General features: G+C 42.0%; 1 protein-coding gene across 3 annotated transcripts in view; it reads left to right on the plus strand.

The window, feature by feature from the left end:
• The first annotated feature begins 517 nt into the window (after nt 1-517).
• Nucleotides 518-15,586, plus strand: part of MLC1 (modulator of VRAC current 1) — a 62,701-nt gene continuing 47,632 nt past the window's right edge. For all 3 annotated transcript variants that reach the window (XM_089684645.1, XM_089684649.1, XM_089684647.1), the window contains exons 1-5: nt 518-629; nt 1,164-1,328; nt 7,154-7,243; nt 10,234-10,287; nt 13,376-13,477. In XM_089684645.1, the coding sequence (XP_089540771.1) occupies nt 1,170-1,328; nt 7,154-7,243; nt 10,234-10,287; nt 13,376-13,477 (405 nt within the window). In that variant the 5' untranslated portion in view covers nt 518-629; nt 1,164-1,169. The remainder of the gene's footprint in view (nt 630-1,163; nt 1,329-7,153; nt 7,244-10,233; nt 10,288-13,375; nt 13,478-15,586) is intronic.

Consider the following 15,586-nt stretch of genomic DNA (forward strand, 5'->3'; position numbering starts at 1 on the left):
AACAGGTCTGGCATGATTTTTCAAAACCCAACACACCACACAGAACATTACCATCTTTTCAAAAATAAGTGCTGCCTATGCAATTTCTTTCAGGTTTCCCCTGATGTTTAGACACTGAGAGAGAGAAACTGACTGTTGTTAAAAGACAGTTCTTTTGTGACTCTTTTATGAGTTTATTGATATTTCTAAAATAAGTCAAGTATTACTTCTTTTGACCCTTTAAAGATTTTAGAGGACAGGTCTGACATAACTTGTGCCTCTAGAGTAAGTAAATCTGTGCTTAGAAAAGACAAGGCACAGGATATTACAAATTGTCACAAATACTTTTTAAAACTAATGTATATTATTGTTACTCCAAGTTTTTGTTTATCACTGTATAGTTTGCCCATACAATAATAGCAATACTCAATGTTTCTCTGGGCTTTTCATTAAAATTCAACAGGCGCTTGTGTTCTCTGGCTAAAGTACAATTTTTTTTCTCTGCTTTTGTCTTTAATGTGAATAGATGCTGCTTCACAGCAGAGCTAGAGAGCAACCTCTTCAAATACACCATGATTCACTGAGCAGAGTTTATCCAAGCTGCGTACAACGCCCTACACTGCCTCTTTTTGCTACTCATCTAAATAAAGGTACGTTTCCCCATGTTTATACCTTCATCATAAACCTATACCTCCTGAGCATAGTTCAGCTTTTGTGCACACAAAAGTTTGAGGGTTTTTTTTGTTTTGTTTTTTTACTTTTTAGGGTTTTTCTTTCTATTATTTTTTTTTCTCTGAGCAAAATAGGTCACGGTAGGCAAACCAAATGAAGCCATTAGCTTTACTGGTTGGCATCTACATTAAAAAGCTTGTTTTCTTTGAGTATTCTTTACATTTAATATTTATAATGTTAACTATCTTCTGCACGGAGTGTGAGATTCAGTTTGTAAATTTGTTTATTGTTAGAAAAGAATTTTAGGTTATTACATTTGGAGCCCTTATGTAGAAGTTACCGTATGTACCTGGGATTTATCACAAAAATATCCTGCATGCTGACTAAGATCTTTGCAAACTCAAACTCAAAACCAAAAGTGTTTTGGTGCCAGTGCTAGCATTTCTTAATGCTATAAAAAAAATTAGTTGACTGAAGTCAAATGTCAAGTTCATCTTTGTACCTCTTTTTAGATCGGTATGATCAGAGAAGGTGGATATAATGAAGAATATAGTTATGATAGGATGGCTACTTTGGAACTAGGAACTCAAGAGAATAGGAAGTACCACGCGGATCTGCAAAGCAAGTTACACCCATGTGTCAAGTACAAAACCTGGATGTTTTCTTTGCTGATTGGGGTAGGTATTAAAGTGTTAACCCAGGACCCTGCATGCACTATATCTGGTGTCCCACAGTACACAGAACATGGAAATGCAATTATTCCAGTAAATATAAACTGCTAAATACCTTTTCTCATCAGCAGTTAGAGCAGTCTTGTGACTTCTATCAGTGTCCAGCTGAGCACTGGTTAAGTACTTGTAGGAGGAGTTTCCATTTGCTCTAGGAGGATGCAGAACCCCTGATCTCTGTCTGGACAGTACTGATTGGTCTTGTGCTGATCACATGCACTCTCCCAAGAAAAAAAAACTCTCTCTAGCAATACACACCAAACTGAGCATGTGCAGAGTATCTCCACACAATATGTCTTATCTGGAGATAAGAGGGGGATGCTGGAAGAAGGGGAGGATCAGAGAAGTCAGGATCAAACAGCGGTTTTGCACAATGTAGAGAATTAACCCCTTAGGTTCTACAGTGAGTATAACAAGCATGCTTTACTGCATATATAGACTGATTTTACTGTTGTGGGTTTAGTAACACCTTAAAAATGACAAAATCTTGTTTAATGTTCTGTGTATGCAACTTTAGAATCTGCCCTTGATTAATGCGGTATATAGATGTTGAACTGCTTTCATAGTTTAAAAGGCATCACTCAGTTGGTTTACATCTTGTAATCTGCTTTTAATTGAATTTGGATGATTTAAAGTGATATTAAAGGTACAATTTTTTAAATTAAAATAACAAATGTTATTGTAACAGCTCTGTGTAGTTAAAGCAGAACGTCACTGCATCTGAGCACCACAAACCAAAAACGCTGTTTAATTCATTTTTAACATTGAAAGCAAACTCACCCATCCATGTCTCCATGCTTTATTTTCTGAGAAATCACGTTGAAAAACATCCCCTAGCATTTCTGGATGTGGCCATCTTGAGTATGGGCAGAAGATTCATGTAGCATTTACTTCCTGGTATCCATCTGCCCTTAGCTCAGGCTTGCAGGCAGGAGGGTGAGGTTAGCTGAGAAAACCCCTCCTCCCCTCCTGAAAACTGCTGGAATGTATGACATCAGTTGCCTAGCCATGGAAACCAGGATGTAAGTGAAGAAATAAAAAAAAAACATTTAAAACAAGTAAATATGATATACTTTCCTTTCTGCCAATGCTAGCCAATAGTCGGATGAAGTTCCACGTTAAGTTTAAATCTCTGCTATTAAAAGATATACAGTAACTGCTTGTTGCACAAGGCGACTATGAACAAGTTTGGTCTCTTGATAGCGTAGAGGTTCAGGGCTTGTTTACACCAGCAGCATTGGGCAACACAAGGACATGGCAAATAGCCCTAAAGGATAAGTTCACTTAAAAAAAATAAAAAAAATAATTTTTATTTTTTTGCATTTACTATTTATCTTTAGGAGCCTGGAAAGCATTGCACAAGCGATAAGTAGATCACTGGTGCCATGCAGGACCCCTGCAGACTGTCAGCTATCTGTCCATACAGGCAGGCAGTTTTACACTCAAAGCATGAAACAATGAACTATCACAGCGCTCAACAGCGCCGTGGTAGTTCATTGAGAACTACAAGCCTACATCCGCAAAGGATGTCGATATTTGTAGGTGATTCGTTCACAGAACTCTGTGAATGAACGACGTAGCCGTGTGGGAGGTGTCGCCTGTGGCTGCACTCTTTTCTAAAGGTGACAGCTGGTACGGGGAACTTCTCCCTGTAACTGCTGTCTCGCTTAGGACTTGGATTGCCAAGCCGCTGCAGGAGTGGGAACAAGTAACATGTTACCGAAAGTGAACTTATCCTTTAAGTCCAACAATTTTTGCTCAAATCAATGCTCTGTGATAGTGAGCACTGAAAAAAATATGGAGAGATCTGGGGTCAATAAGACCCCAGATCCCTCTTCTGCCCTTAAAAGCATTTGATCACACCAAGATCCATATTTAAAAATGGTGCCGGGGAAAACAGTGGTGATGTATGCTCATTGCTTCCTGTTTCCTATATCATAGAGGCAGACAGAGTGGTTCCGGTCTTTGTTTGCCTCTATAATCAGCCAGCGGAAGAACCGGCTGGTTGACTGGGGGTCCCGTAGGATGGGACAGCCCGTCAGGGCTTTTTTCTCTCAGAGAATAGGTGCAGGAACTCAACCACGCCCTCATGGCACCACTACCTAACAGGAGCATTGTTAAATAGCAGTAGTGCATACTGCAGAGGGCAGAGTTCAGGAGTGCATTGCGTACAGGGTGCAGGGTTCAGGAGTGCACTGCATGCAAAGGGAAGAGCTTAGGAGTGCACTGTGTGCAGAGTTCAGGAGAGCACTGCATACAGAGTGCAGGGTTCAGGAGAGCACTGCATACAGGGTGCAGGGTTCAGGAGTGCGCTGCGTACAAGGTGCAGGGTTCAGGAGTGTGCCACGTACAGAGTGCAGGGTTCAGGAGTGCACTACATACAGAGTGCTGGGTTCAGGACAGAGCTACATACAGGGTGCAGGGTTCAGGAGTGCGCTATGTACAGGGTTCAGCAGTTCACTACGTACAGGGTGCAAGGTTCAGGAGTACGCTACGTACAGAGTGATGGGTTTAATAGTATGCTATGTACAGAGTACAGGGTTCAGGAGTGCGCTACATACAGAGTGCAGGGTTCAGGAGTGCGCTGCATACAGATTGCAGGGTTCAGGAGTGTGCTGTGTACAGAGTGCAGGGTCCAGGAGTGCACTGCATACAGATTGCAGGGTTCAGGAGTGTACTGTGTACAGAGTGCAGGGTTCAGGAGTGCGCTGCATACAGAGTGCAGGGCTCAGGAATGCATATCTCACAGGCCAGTTTACAACAACCCCCCTTCTAGTACAGAGCCTTCCTCCCACCCCCAAAAGCTCTCTCCCTCACCTACAGAGTATCAGAGAGAGGGGCTGCTGCAGAAGAGCTGGAGGAGTTCAATGTTAAGTGGGGAGAGGGGGCATTAGTGCTAAGAGGGGGATAGGGAATGACATTGGTGCCAAGTTAGGAGGCATTGGTGCTAAATGGGGGGGGGGGGGGCGCAATGTGCTAATTTCTTATGTGGGGGAGAGGGGGAGATTAGGGATAAGTGGGAGAAGAGGGGGGACATTAGGAATAAGTGGAGGGAGAGGAGGAACATTGGGGATACGTGGGGGAGATAGGGACATTTTGGAAAGTGGGGGGAGGGGGGACATTCGGGTTTAGTGGAGGGAGAGGAGGAGAATTGGGGTTTAGTAGAGGGAGAGGAGGAACATTTGAGATAAGTGGGGGAGAAGGGGCCATTTGGGATAAGTGGGGGGAGAGGGGGGACATTTGGGATAAGTAGAGGGAAGAAGCGGGCATTTGGGATAAGTGTGGGGGGACATTGGGGATAAGTGGGAGAGGAGGGGGGGACATTGGGGATAAGTGGGGGGAGATGGGACATTGGGAATAAGGGGGGGGAGAGGGGACATTGGGGATAAGATGGAGGAGAGGGGGGACATTGGGGATAAGATGGGGGAGAGAGGGGGCATTGGGGATAAGTGGAGGGAGAGGAGGAACACTGGGGATAAGTGGGGGAGAGGAGGACATTTTGGATAAGTTGGGGGAGAAGGGGGGGAGAGGAGGAACATTGGAGATAAATGGGGAATAAGGGGAACTTTTGTTATAAGTGGGGGGGGAGAGAGTAACATTTGGAATAAGTGGGGGGGGGGAGGTTGGGGATAAGTGGGGGATATTTGGGATAAGTGGGGGGGGAGAGGGGGACATTTGGGATATATGAGGGGGGCATTGGGGATAAGTGGGAGAGGAGGGGAGACATTGGAGATACGTGGGAGAGGAGGGGAGACATTGGGAATAAATGGGGGGATAGGGGCAACATTGGGGATAAGCTGAGGGAGAGGAGGACATTGAGGATAAGTGGAGGAAATGGGGACATTGGGGATAAGTGGGGGGAGAGGGGGGACATTGGGGATTAGTTGGGGGGGGGGGGAGGAGGGACATTAGGGATTAGTGGGGTGGAGGTTGATGCTGTGTGTGAGTGCAGTGTGCCCTATGTGACTGTACTGCACATGCTGATTGTCACATACCACAGTGCACTTGGCCAGGAAGATTCCAGGAGATTCCATTACAGGTGGGTCACAGCAGCACACCCATTCCGGAACAGCAGAGGAGCACAGCTCTGAGCAGTATGCTGCAGGGACTGGAGGCAGCTCAGTATCCTGAGACTGACAGCGAATAGGAAGTCAGGAAGTACTCTATATTGCCAAAAGTATTGGGATGCCTGCCTTTAAATGCACATGTTTCATGGCATCCCAGTCTTAATCCGTAGGGTTCAATATTGAGTTGACCCACCCTTTGAAGCTATAACAGCTTCAACTCTTCTGGGAAGGCTGTACACAAGGTTTAGGAATGTGTCTATGGGAATGTTTGACCATTCTTCCAGAAGCACATTTGTGAGGTTAGGCACTAATGTCAGACAAGAAGGCCTGGATCGCAGTCTCCACTCTAATTCATCCGAAAGGTGTTTTATCAGGTTGAGGTGAGGACTCTGTGCAGGCCAGTCATGTTCCTCCACCTCAAGTTCACTCATCCATGTCTGTAGGGGCTTTGCTTTGTGCACTGGTGCTCAGTCATGTTGGAACAGGACAGGGCCATCGCCAAACTGTTCCCACAAAGTTAGGAGCATTAAATTGTCCAAAATGTCATGGTATGCTGACGCCTTAAGAGTTCCCTTCACTGGAACTAAGAGGCAAAGCTCAACCCCTCAAAAACAACCCCACACCATAATCCCCCCTCCCCCAAAAGTTACACTTGGCACAATGCAGTCAGGCAAGTACTGTTCTGATAACCACCAAACCCAGACATATCCATCAGATTGCCACACAGAGAAGCGTGATTCATCACTCCAGAGAACGCATCTGCACTGCTCTAGAGTCCAGTGGGGGCATGCTTTACACCACTGCATCTGACACTTTGCATTGCACTTGGTGATGTAAGGCTTGGATACAGCTGCTCGACCATGGAAACCCATTCCATGAACCTCTGCGCATTGTTGTTGTGCTAATCTGAAGGCCACACTAAGTTTGAAAGTCTTTAGCTATTGACTCTGCAGACAGTTGGAATGTTTTATAGGAGTCCGTGTACGGTGTACTCGCTCAGAACGACAACCGCACTGAAGAAAAACACCACTCCCTTGCCTTCTCCTCTGCTGTCTTCTGCACAGCAGTGAGGGTTTTGTGCTGCCAGCCTAGAAGCCAGTCTTCTCTGTCTCCAGCTATTGCCAGCACCAGAGTAGCCCGCAGTAGGGCTAAATTTAACTCAAAACTTCTTGCCCGGCGCCCAAAACTGCATGTCCTGGGCGTCAAACGATAGGAATTAAACATCCCTGCAGTGACATCTCTATCCACAACACTCCATATTCCCTGCTTGTGTTGTAGCTTTTCCTCTGATGTTTAGTTTCTAAGGACTACATATCCCATGGTACCTTCCTGCCTGAAAGCAATGATTTCTGTACTTCTGGACTTCAACTCATGAATCTCTCGGCACCTCTGTAGTTCAGAAGGCAGGCTGTGTGAATTCTGCAACACAGCAGTGCCTACTCAAAGGGCATAATTAATACGTGTCACAGAATTCAAGTAAGTAAATGTGTGGGGATAGTTTCAAATAGAGTTTTACAAATTTTAAGATCATTCAAATTAATAGCAGTAGGCTAGAAATAATTTAAATATGATGTGGAAAAGAATATTGGGTTTTAAAATTTGACCATAGATATGCTTTATTGGGCAACTTCACTGATATATTTTACAAGAGTCATTGTTCAATGCTGTTGATAATTTCTGTGTGCAAACTCTATTCTTTGATTGCAGAGTTGCCTTCTTGGAACCTCAGGATTTTCCCTTTACTTAGGAAATGTATTCCCTTCTGAAATGGACTATTTGAGATGTGCTGCAGGATCTGTAAGCATTTACATTATTATTTTTTACTTTGAGCTTATTCGTATGTTTTATCCTCTGCATCAGTTGTAATCATTTTGCACTTAAGAAACAGGGATAACAGAAAAGTTAGCTTTCTGGCTTTTTAACTTTGATAAGTCAATTTTATTTGGCATCCAATGATCAGAGCTATTGCCTTGTTCAGCAGTCTGCTGAACAAAACTGCTAAAAGGTCATGGTCACTGGATGGCGTACGGACCTGGCCAGCTGGAAGCAGTGCTGTAGGTCTGTATGCAGTGTGGACCTGGCAGTGAAAGTGTTAAAAGCGAAAAAAAAAGCTGCTACTAAGTAAAAGGACCTGAGCTGAAAGGCTTTGGTCTTGTATTGAATGTATTATTCTGACATCAGTTTGCAACTCTCCTGAGATCATTCAGAATTAATTTACAGGTCTATTTGACCTGCAGTTGACCTCCTTCTTATCTGCATTGAAGGTGTAACTAAAGGCATAACTTTTTTCTTTTTAGTTTTGGATAGAGAAGGATAAGGATTAGAACATCCGTCAGGTTTTTAGCAGACTCCAGCAGTACACTTGTACAGTGCTTCAAATGTCAGAGCTTTGTGAATTTTTAATTCACCTGCATTCAGCTGTAGCAAAGAGAAATTACCTCCATGATTAAGCCCCAAGGGCTGGGTGAAGCATATTAAGAGCATAGCTTGGAAGAATTGATCTGTGGATGCTTTTACCTGCTAACCACTTGGGCCGGGTGAGGTTTGTGGAGGTCGGGCTTTCTCTTACTTTTTCTACAAAAGAGAAATGAGAGCTGCTTGTTTGTGCTAGCTGGTTACTTTTTTAAGTGACGGACTATTTAAGATACAAAGGACTTTCTATGACTTTAGAACAGCAGCAGTGTTTTCTGGCTTGGATTAGCAGTCTGGTGATTGGTGTTTTTTGCTGCCTGGAATTATCCTTAGGACTATGCTTAAAGCAGAGCTCCAGGCAATAACTTTTTTACATGTCCTTGTTGTTGATTTCTTCCCTTCACTGAATATGTCATCCATCTTCTGGTTCACTCAGTAGCTGCTCTGAAATAACCAAATCAAACTGTTAATTTTCTTTGGTTTCCTGTTTGTAAGGCCAGTGGCCTCCTATTCTCCCATCCACTGGCCTTTGCACATCCCTTCTATAGTTCTTTCTCCAGGAAGAAGTGATGTAATTCATCCCCACTTGCATTGGGGGGTGGAACGAGACTTTCAGACACATTCAACATGTACAGGCCTAGTGTACACGCCCACATTCACTACAATTCTCTGTGATCGATGGGAACTGTAGTTTCCTTTTATTGCAGAAAGAAGAGAGGATATGATGTAATGCTGTTACACCTCCTCCTTGGCAGAGCAGATGCTGTTATCTTTTGAATTACAGAGATGAGGTCATGAAAATTCAATTAGCCTTTTCTCCTAAATGGTAAGGATTTTCAAAATGACATTAATGGTTTTGTGTTTTGTGTAGGCAGGTGTACTAATAGATGATTTTTTTGCCTATCCCAGAGTTCTTCTTTAAGTGCATTTCTGGATGCATAATACAATGTGCTTCATGTACTGGGGTGTATGGCACTTTCAGCTCTATGTATTTGGGTGCATGGTACAGTGTGCTCTGTGTATTTGGGTGCAGGTTTTTAAGATGAAAATTATAATTGAATACATGGTGCAGTGTAATGGGTGTTTTTGGGGTACATTGTGCTTACAAGTTAAATTGGTTCTAAAGCAAAAACTTTTTTTTTGGCTTCTACTGCTGTAAGTCAAATCTAGTGAGGAAGGATTGGGAGGGCGGGGCCTGAGCTACGCTATGTGTGTGTCAATGGATGCACACAGCCCAGCTCGGGAGCAAGTAGGAAGGAAGCGGCTTCCTATGGGGGCACAGCAAAAAGGGGAGAAACCTAGAGCACCAGTGGGGGACCCCAGAAGAGGAGGTTCGGGGCCACTTTGTGTAATGCCATTGCACAGAGCAGGCAAGTGTACAATGTTTGTTATTAAAATGAAAAAAAACTGAGATTTTACAATCACTTTAAAGCAATGCCTTTACACCTTAATTGAACTGTTTTTCCCTATATTGATTCCCCTGACAGAACAGCATTTCAAGCAGAGGAGCACAGGGTGAGCAGGGGCGTTGCATTCCTATGATATCTAGCACCCATTGAGACAATCATAAAAGTATAGTTACAAATACAGTGGGTATAGAAAAGAACTCCCCCCCCCTTTAACATAATCACAATTTGTTGCTTTGCAGCTGGAAATGAAGACAGACACAGTTTTTCTTTTTCTTTTTCCAACTCAGTGATTTTTTTTGAATTTCTTAAATATTTTCCTGACATGCTTGTGTGGTTGAAGGAGAAAAAGGTGAATCTTCTTTGCATGGCCTAGTCAGAGCCCATGCTTAACCCCATACAAACCTTATTGAAAGTCTGTTGAATGACTTGAAGATTGCAGTCCACGAACGGTCACCATCAAATTTAATTGAATTTGAGCAGTTCTGCAAAGAAGAGTGGGCAAATATTGCAAAGTCTAGATGTGCAAAGTAAGTAGAGACATAACCCAACAGGCTTAAGGCTGTAATTAAAGCAAAAGGAGGTTCAACAAAATACTGACACAAGGGGTAGACCCTTTCAACAACTCAGTGATTCTGTTTTTGAATTTCTTAAATGTTTTCCAGACATGTTGGTGTTCTGTCTTTCACTTGGATGTTATAAGTTGCACTGTGCAAATACAGCTGGATAAAAACAAAATGTGATTATTTTAAAAGGGGGGGGGGATTCTTTTCTATACCCACTGGGTATTGGCTGGTACTTAGCTTTCTTGCTCGAGGTCTGCTTTAATTGTTGTCCTAATGATACAGTAGAGTGCTTGTACATTTTTCATACAGTTCTTTGTTGAGATTTCTGATCCAGTGTCAATATATTAGTTTTTTTTTATATAATGTTTAAAAAGGCTGTCATAATGGTTTGTTTTATTTACAGTGTATACCTTCGGCTGTTGTAAGTTTTGCAGTGTTGAAGAACAAAGAGAATGTGGTAAGTTCTTCTGAATAATAAAAGGCACATTTGTAATGTTCAACCCAATGGTCTAAGCACCCATAAGCTAGAAAATGAAAATAAATAACTTTTTTTTTTAAAATGGAATCTTTGTTTAAGAAAATAACAGTCCAACACAAAAATAGCTATTTTGTCAGTTAGTCTTGAATGAAAACAGATACAGACATTCAGAATAGTAATGCTGCGCTTATCCGAAACAGGCGAGCACTGCTGACTTTGCCCTGCCTATTAGTTTAACCGTGGACCAGTCTAACACCTATGAGACAAGTTCTTCATAAGTAGACCAACCAATCAGATGAAAAAGTGGCTACATTGGTTAAAATAGGGCTAACAGAAAGCCCCTGGTAATGGAGGATACCTAAAAAGGCTAAACGAGTCCAACATTACCATGCAATTAGAAAGCGTTACACTGCATACCATCTAATGGTATCAACTTGTTAGAGTATAAATAAGTAGAGCCAGCAGGGGGTTGAAGCCCTGGATAGCCTGACTTCAAGTTGTATCTAGACATTGTACATGGTAGCTATGGACAGCAGAAACATACAAACAACAAAATACAAGTTATTGTCAAAAGGAGAAAAGTGTATGCATACCTTCCATCACCATGACTGAAATCGCAGACACCAGCCTGCTGTGCTGAGAAAAAGTTTTGAGACGGAGCGGTGGTTTGGATGCAGAAAAAAATAAATAAAAACAACAAATCCAAGGCTTTGTAAGTCAAGAAATCAATTTGAGTGAGGGTTCCGCTAGCTCTGTCAAGGCCACATCCAGACTAGAAGGCATGTGGTCTAGGTCAGTGGTGTACTCCTGCCACACCACCCATATGCCATTGAAGCGCTCTCAGGCACCACTACATGTCGCCACTCAATCCTTAGCATCCATAATTTCATTCATCTTCCTGATCCAATCCTCACAGTTGGGAATGTGAGCTCACTTCCAATAAATAGGGAGTAGTCTCTTAGCAGCATTCAAGAGGTGTGGTAATACACAACATTTGTATTGGCTACGTGCGAGAGTAGGTATGTGGAGTAGGAAGTGGACCGGGGAGAAAGGAATGTCCAGATCAAGGATTTATTTCATCTGGGCCTTAACATCAGTCCCAAAGGGTCTAATCACAGGGCATTCCCACAAACAGAGATCTGAAGTGGAAGGGCAAATGTGCAATGGAGCCGTGGGGATGAGATACCAATGTGTCCATATCTTATAATTTATTTCTTGAGTTTTGGAGTCAATGGAGCTGGAGTGGGTCAGCCGATAGGTGTGTGAAAGTTGTTCAGCAGAAAACTCCATCCCCATGTCCTGTTCCCACTCCCGAATATAAACAGGTTTTGTATCTTTGGAAGCGTATCTTAGCAGTTTATACACTTCAGAGACCATATGGGGCAAAGGCTCCTCACCTATGAAGAGACGTCCAAATGGGGTTAGCAAAGACACAGCCCTAATAGAGTGGCTCTGGGTGGAAAAGAAATGATGAAGTTGCCTATGTCTCCAAACGTCCATGGGGAAGCTGCCAAAGCGATCCCTGAGGGTTTCTAAGGGAAGTAGCTTGCCATTCACCAGGAATTTACCACAACTAACATTACCATCAGTAGCCCATTGGCCAAAAAAAAAGTCAGACTTTCCCCAGGGGGAAACCACAGATAGCCTCAGAAAGTAGTGGTGGGGACACAGAGGGAGCCAGAGAAAGTAACTGATTACCACACTCCCAAACTTGAAGAGCAAGGGTTGTCAAAGGTGAGGTGGATGGGGCGTAGGATAGGTTATGTCCCTCCATACATTTCTCATGGGGGACCCACACCTTTGTGCATGGAAACGCCAGTTCAAAACCCACTGCAGAGTGATAGTCCTGTAATAGCGCTGAACATCAGGTATTCCTAAACCCCCTGCTTTTTTTAGAGCACTTCAGTATTTTTGTAGCAATTCGCAGTCTCTGCACATTCTAGTGAGTTGCAGAAAGAAAATTTTAGGTAGGGGCACCGGGACCATCTGCAGAAAAAAAAGTACCCATTGGAGGATGTCCATTTTCATAATGCTTACTCATTCCAGCCAGGAGAAACCTACCTTACGCCAGGTCAATAGATCTTGGCGTACAGTACTTAACAATGAAGGATAGTTGCTAGTATATAATGTTTCAAAGCAATCAGTGAACTGAATACCTAAGAACTTCAGTGAGGGTTTGACCCAAGTGAAGGGAAATGCTGCCTGTAAATTTGTTGCCAGGTTAGAGGGAAGTGTAATTAGCAAAACTTCACATTTAGCATAATTGATCTTAAAGTTAGAGATCATGCCAAAAGATTTAGGTTCCCGGCACAGATCAGGGGGTCTGTGAAGTGGAATAACACATTGTCAGCATAAGCAGACAACTTGTGCTCCATATTCCCCACCTTTAAGAAATGAATATCTTTTAAATTATTATACGCATTTGATATGCTAACATTGAATGATAGTTTTGATATAAAACAAAAATGATTAATGCTTGTGTGCATGTATTTTTCTAGCTTCTGTAGCTGCTGTGTGGGTACTGACATACAAGATCTGTTGATGGACTCCTGCATTTAACTAACGGGAAAGATATCCTAAGAAGTAGAGCAGCACTTTTAACGAAAGTGAGCCATTTTTCCCCCCATCTAGCTATTTGCACAGATACTGGGAAACTGACCTGATATTGCCATAAGTCTATTCACAGAGTAGCTATAAGGGACTCTTCGAAGACAGTTTTAAACTGTGTCAAGTTCTCACAAAACTGGTCTAAATACTGTATGTGCCTTGATCAGCAGTGGGGAGTTGTAGAGTTGGTGCCCAAAGTTTTAGAAGTCTGAAAGTTACCAGGAATATTGGTTGATTAATTCAGATAACTGTGGCCATAATTTTGCATGATAGGCAGCAGCTCAAGAGAGAATGCCTTTGCTGGACAGATAATGATAAAAGTGAATTGATACTGAGCCAAAATCCTGTTGTTTGATGCTCACTATGACCTCTGTTTAGCCATCTTCTATCTCCTATCTTATTTACCATCTTATTGCTGTGTACGACTTTCTCTGATTTTATCATTTGTATATCTTTTCAGATCTCTTATTTTCAGATTTTACATGTATCAACATTTTCTATTATTACTACCTGCCTAATATGGTTTGGCTGCAAACTAGCAATTAATCCAACAGCAATTAATGTAAGTAGCAGATTTGTTTTTCACATCTGAGTCTCATTTTGGTTAAAGGATAAGTTCACCTTTTGTAACCCATATTCAGGGTATAACATTTTATGAATGGACCAGACCCCACTCCCCTGTTTTGTTACAATTTAAAAAAACCATCACTCATTCACAGTATTCTGCGAGTGAGTAAACTACAGCATTTGCAGCTGTCAGCTTGTAGTTCTCAATGAACTACCATGGCGCTGTGGAGCGCATGGTAGTTCGCTGAGTCTTCCTGTCAGAAATGATCTGTTTGCCCATATGTAGGGGCACACAGATACACTGACAGGTCTGCTGGAGATCTGCTGATCACTGGTGCAATGCTTTAGAGGCTCCAGAAAAAAAAATAATAAATGCATATATTTTTATTGGTATGACACAAAAAGTGGAGAAAATACAGGGGTGCCAATATTTTTGACCATGACTGTATTTTGCTGCTTGTCCATTCAGATATGACAAAGTCCAATGAGCACTATTCATAGAAATGTAAATCACCAAAATGATCTAAACAAAAGGACAAGCAGTGCCACTTAATTAAGCAAAGATGGGGAAACACTTTCTGCAATAGAAATTAGAAAAGTTGCACTTTGAATACTTTAAACACAGTAATAGCACCATCGGCCTGTGGCCCATTCCAACAGTTAAAGATTCACTTATTTTTATAAAATATTAGACAGCACAGACATTGTAATGGCTCCAAATTTGATTATGTATTAGTTGTTTTCCTCCAGGGATAATCAAGGATAGCAACTAGAGCAAAGGCTCCTCCTATTTGAAACTGGAAACAAAAATGGCAGACACATAGTAAAATAAAATGCTAACCAGCTGCTCTTGGTGACTGTTTCTACCTTTGGAACAGGAAAATGCTGCAGTATGACTTCTCTTTTATATTTTTACTGGTTTGACAGTTTGTCTGTAACCAGCAGTGCACATTATTAACAAATTAGGTATATACGGCAGAAGTTGGGGGATCTGGTTCATTGTGCTTGTCTTCTCCCATGACAAGCTTAACCCCTTCACGCCTAAGGGTAAAACAAATCTAAATACCTAAGCACAATTTTGCAATGTTGACATGTGTTAGTAAAACTGTACATATCAACAAAACTACTTTGTACATCCAGGTGAATTATCGGGTTTTTTTGGACAAATTGGGCTTTCATTTGGTGGTAAATGGTAATGGATATCTCCTGGGTTTTTTTTATTATCAAAGGAAAACTGGCCCAAAATAGTAAAAAAAAAAATCTTTTTTTTTATTTAGCTGTGTGTTTCTTGTTACGATCATAACCTACCACCAAAGAACAACCCAAGATAAATTCTCCAGCTCTTGATGATCTCAGCAATACCATATATGTGTATGTTATTTGTTGTTTGTACCCGTAGTACAGCCCAGAAACAATAGTGTGCATTTTGTTTTTGTGTTTTTTCTTTTTATCTAACACACTGACACTGACATTGACACTAAGGGGTTTATTTACTAAAGCTGGAGAGTCCAAAATCAGACTCCCTTCTGCATAGAAACCAATTAGCTTCCAGGTTTCATTGCCAAAGCTTCATTGAACAAGCTGAGGTTAGAAGCTGATTGGTTTCTATGCAGAAGGGAGTCTGATTTTGGACTCTCCAGCTTTAGTAAATAAACCCCTAACTGACACTGATACCAAATTTTTTAAAATCCTGACCTTTGACCTTGACCTTTGACCCTGACCTTGACCCAAACAATAACCCTGGCACTGAACTAGATCAAACCTTGATCTAGGTATTTTTTCTTTATTTTTTTTAAATTTTTTAATATTTATTTATTTCTTTTTTTTTCTTTAAAAAAAATTTTTTTTTTCTCTATGCCAGGAGTTAGAGAGATACATGTATCTATCTTCTCCATTCATAGAGAGAGAAAAAAACAAGGGGGCCAGGCTGCACAGTGACTGATCACTGTGAAAGCCAATCAAAGGCTATCACAGCGATCATGTGACCTGGAATCGGGAGTCCCGGGTCCCAATTGTTAGAACAGGACCCGGGCTCTCAGTGACACCGCGGTCTTTGTGCTGGGAGCGCACAGTGTGGCGTGCTCCCAGCACAAAGACAGGTACG

Source organism: Staurois parvus, unplaced genomic scaffold, assembly GCF_062004578.1.
Source record: "Staurois parvus isolate SC_StPar_1 unplaced genomic scaffold, SC_StPar_1.0 ptg000019l, whole genome shotgun sequence".
Classification (NCBI taxonomy): domain Eukaryota; kingdom Metazoa; phylum Chordata; class Amphibia; order Anura; family Ranidae; genus Staurois; species Staurois parvus.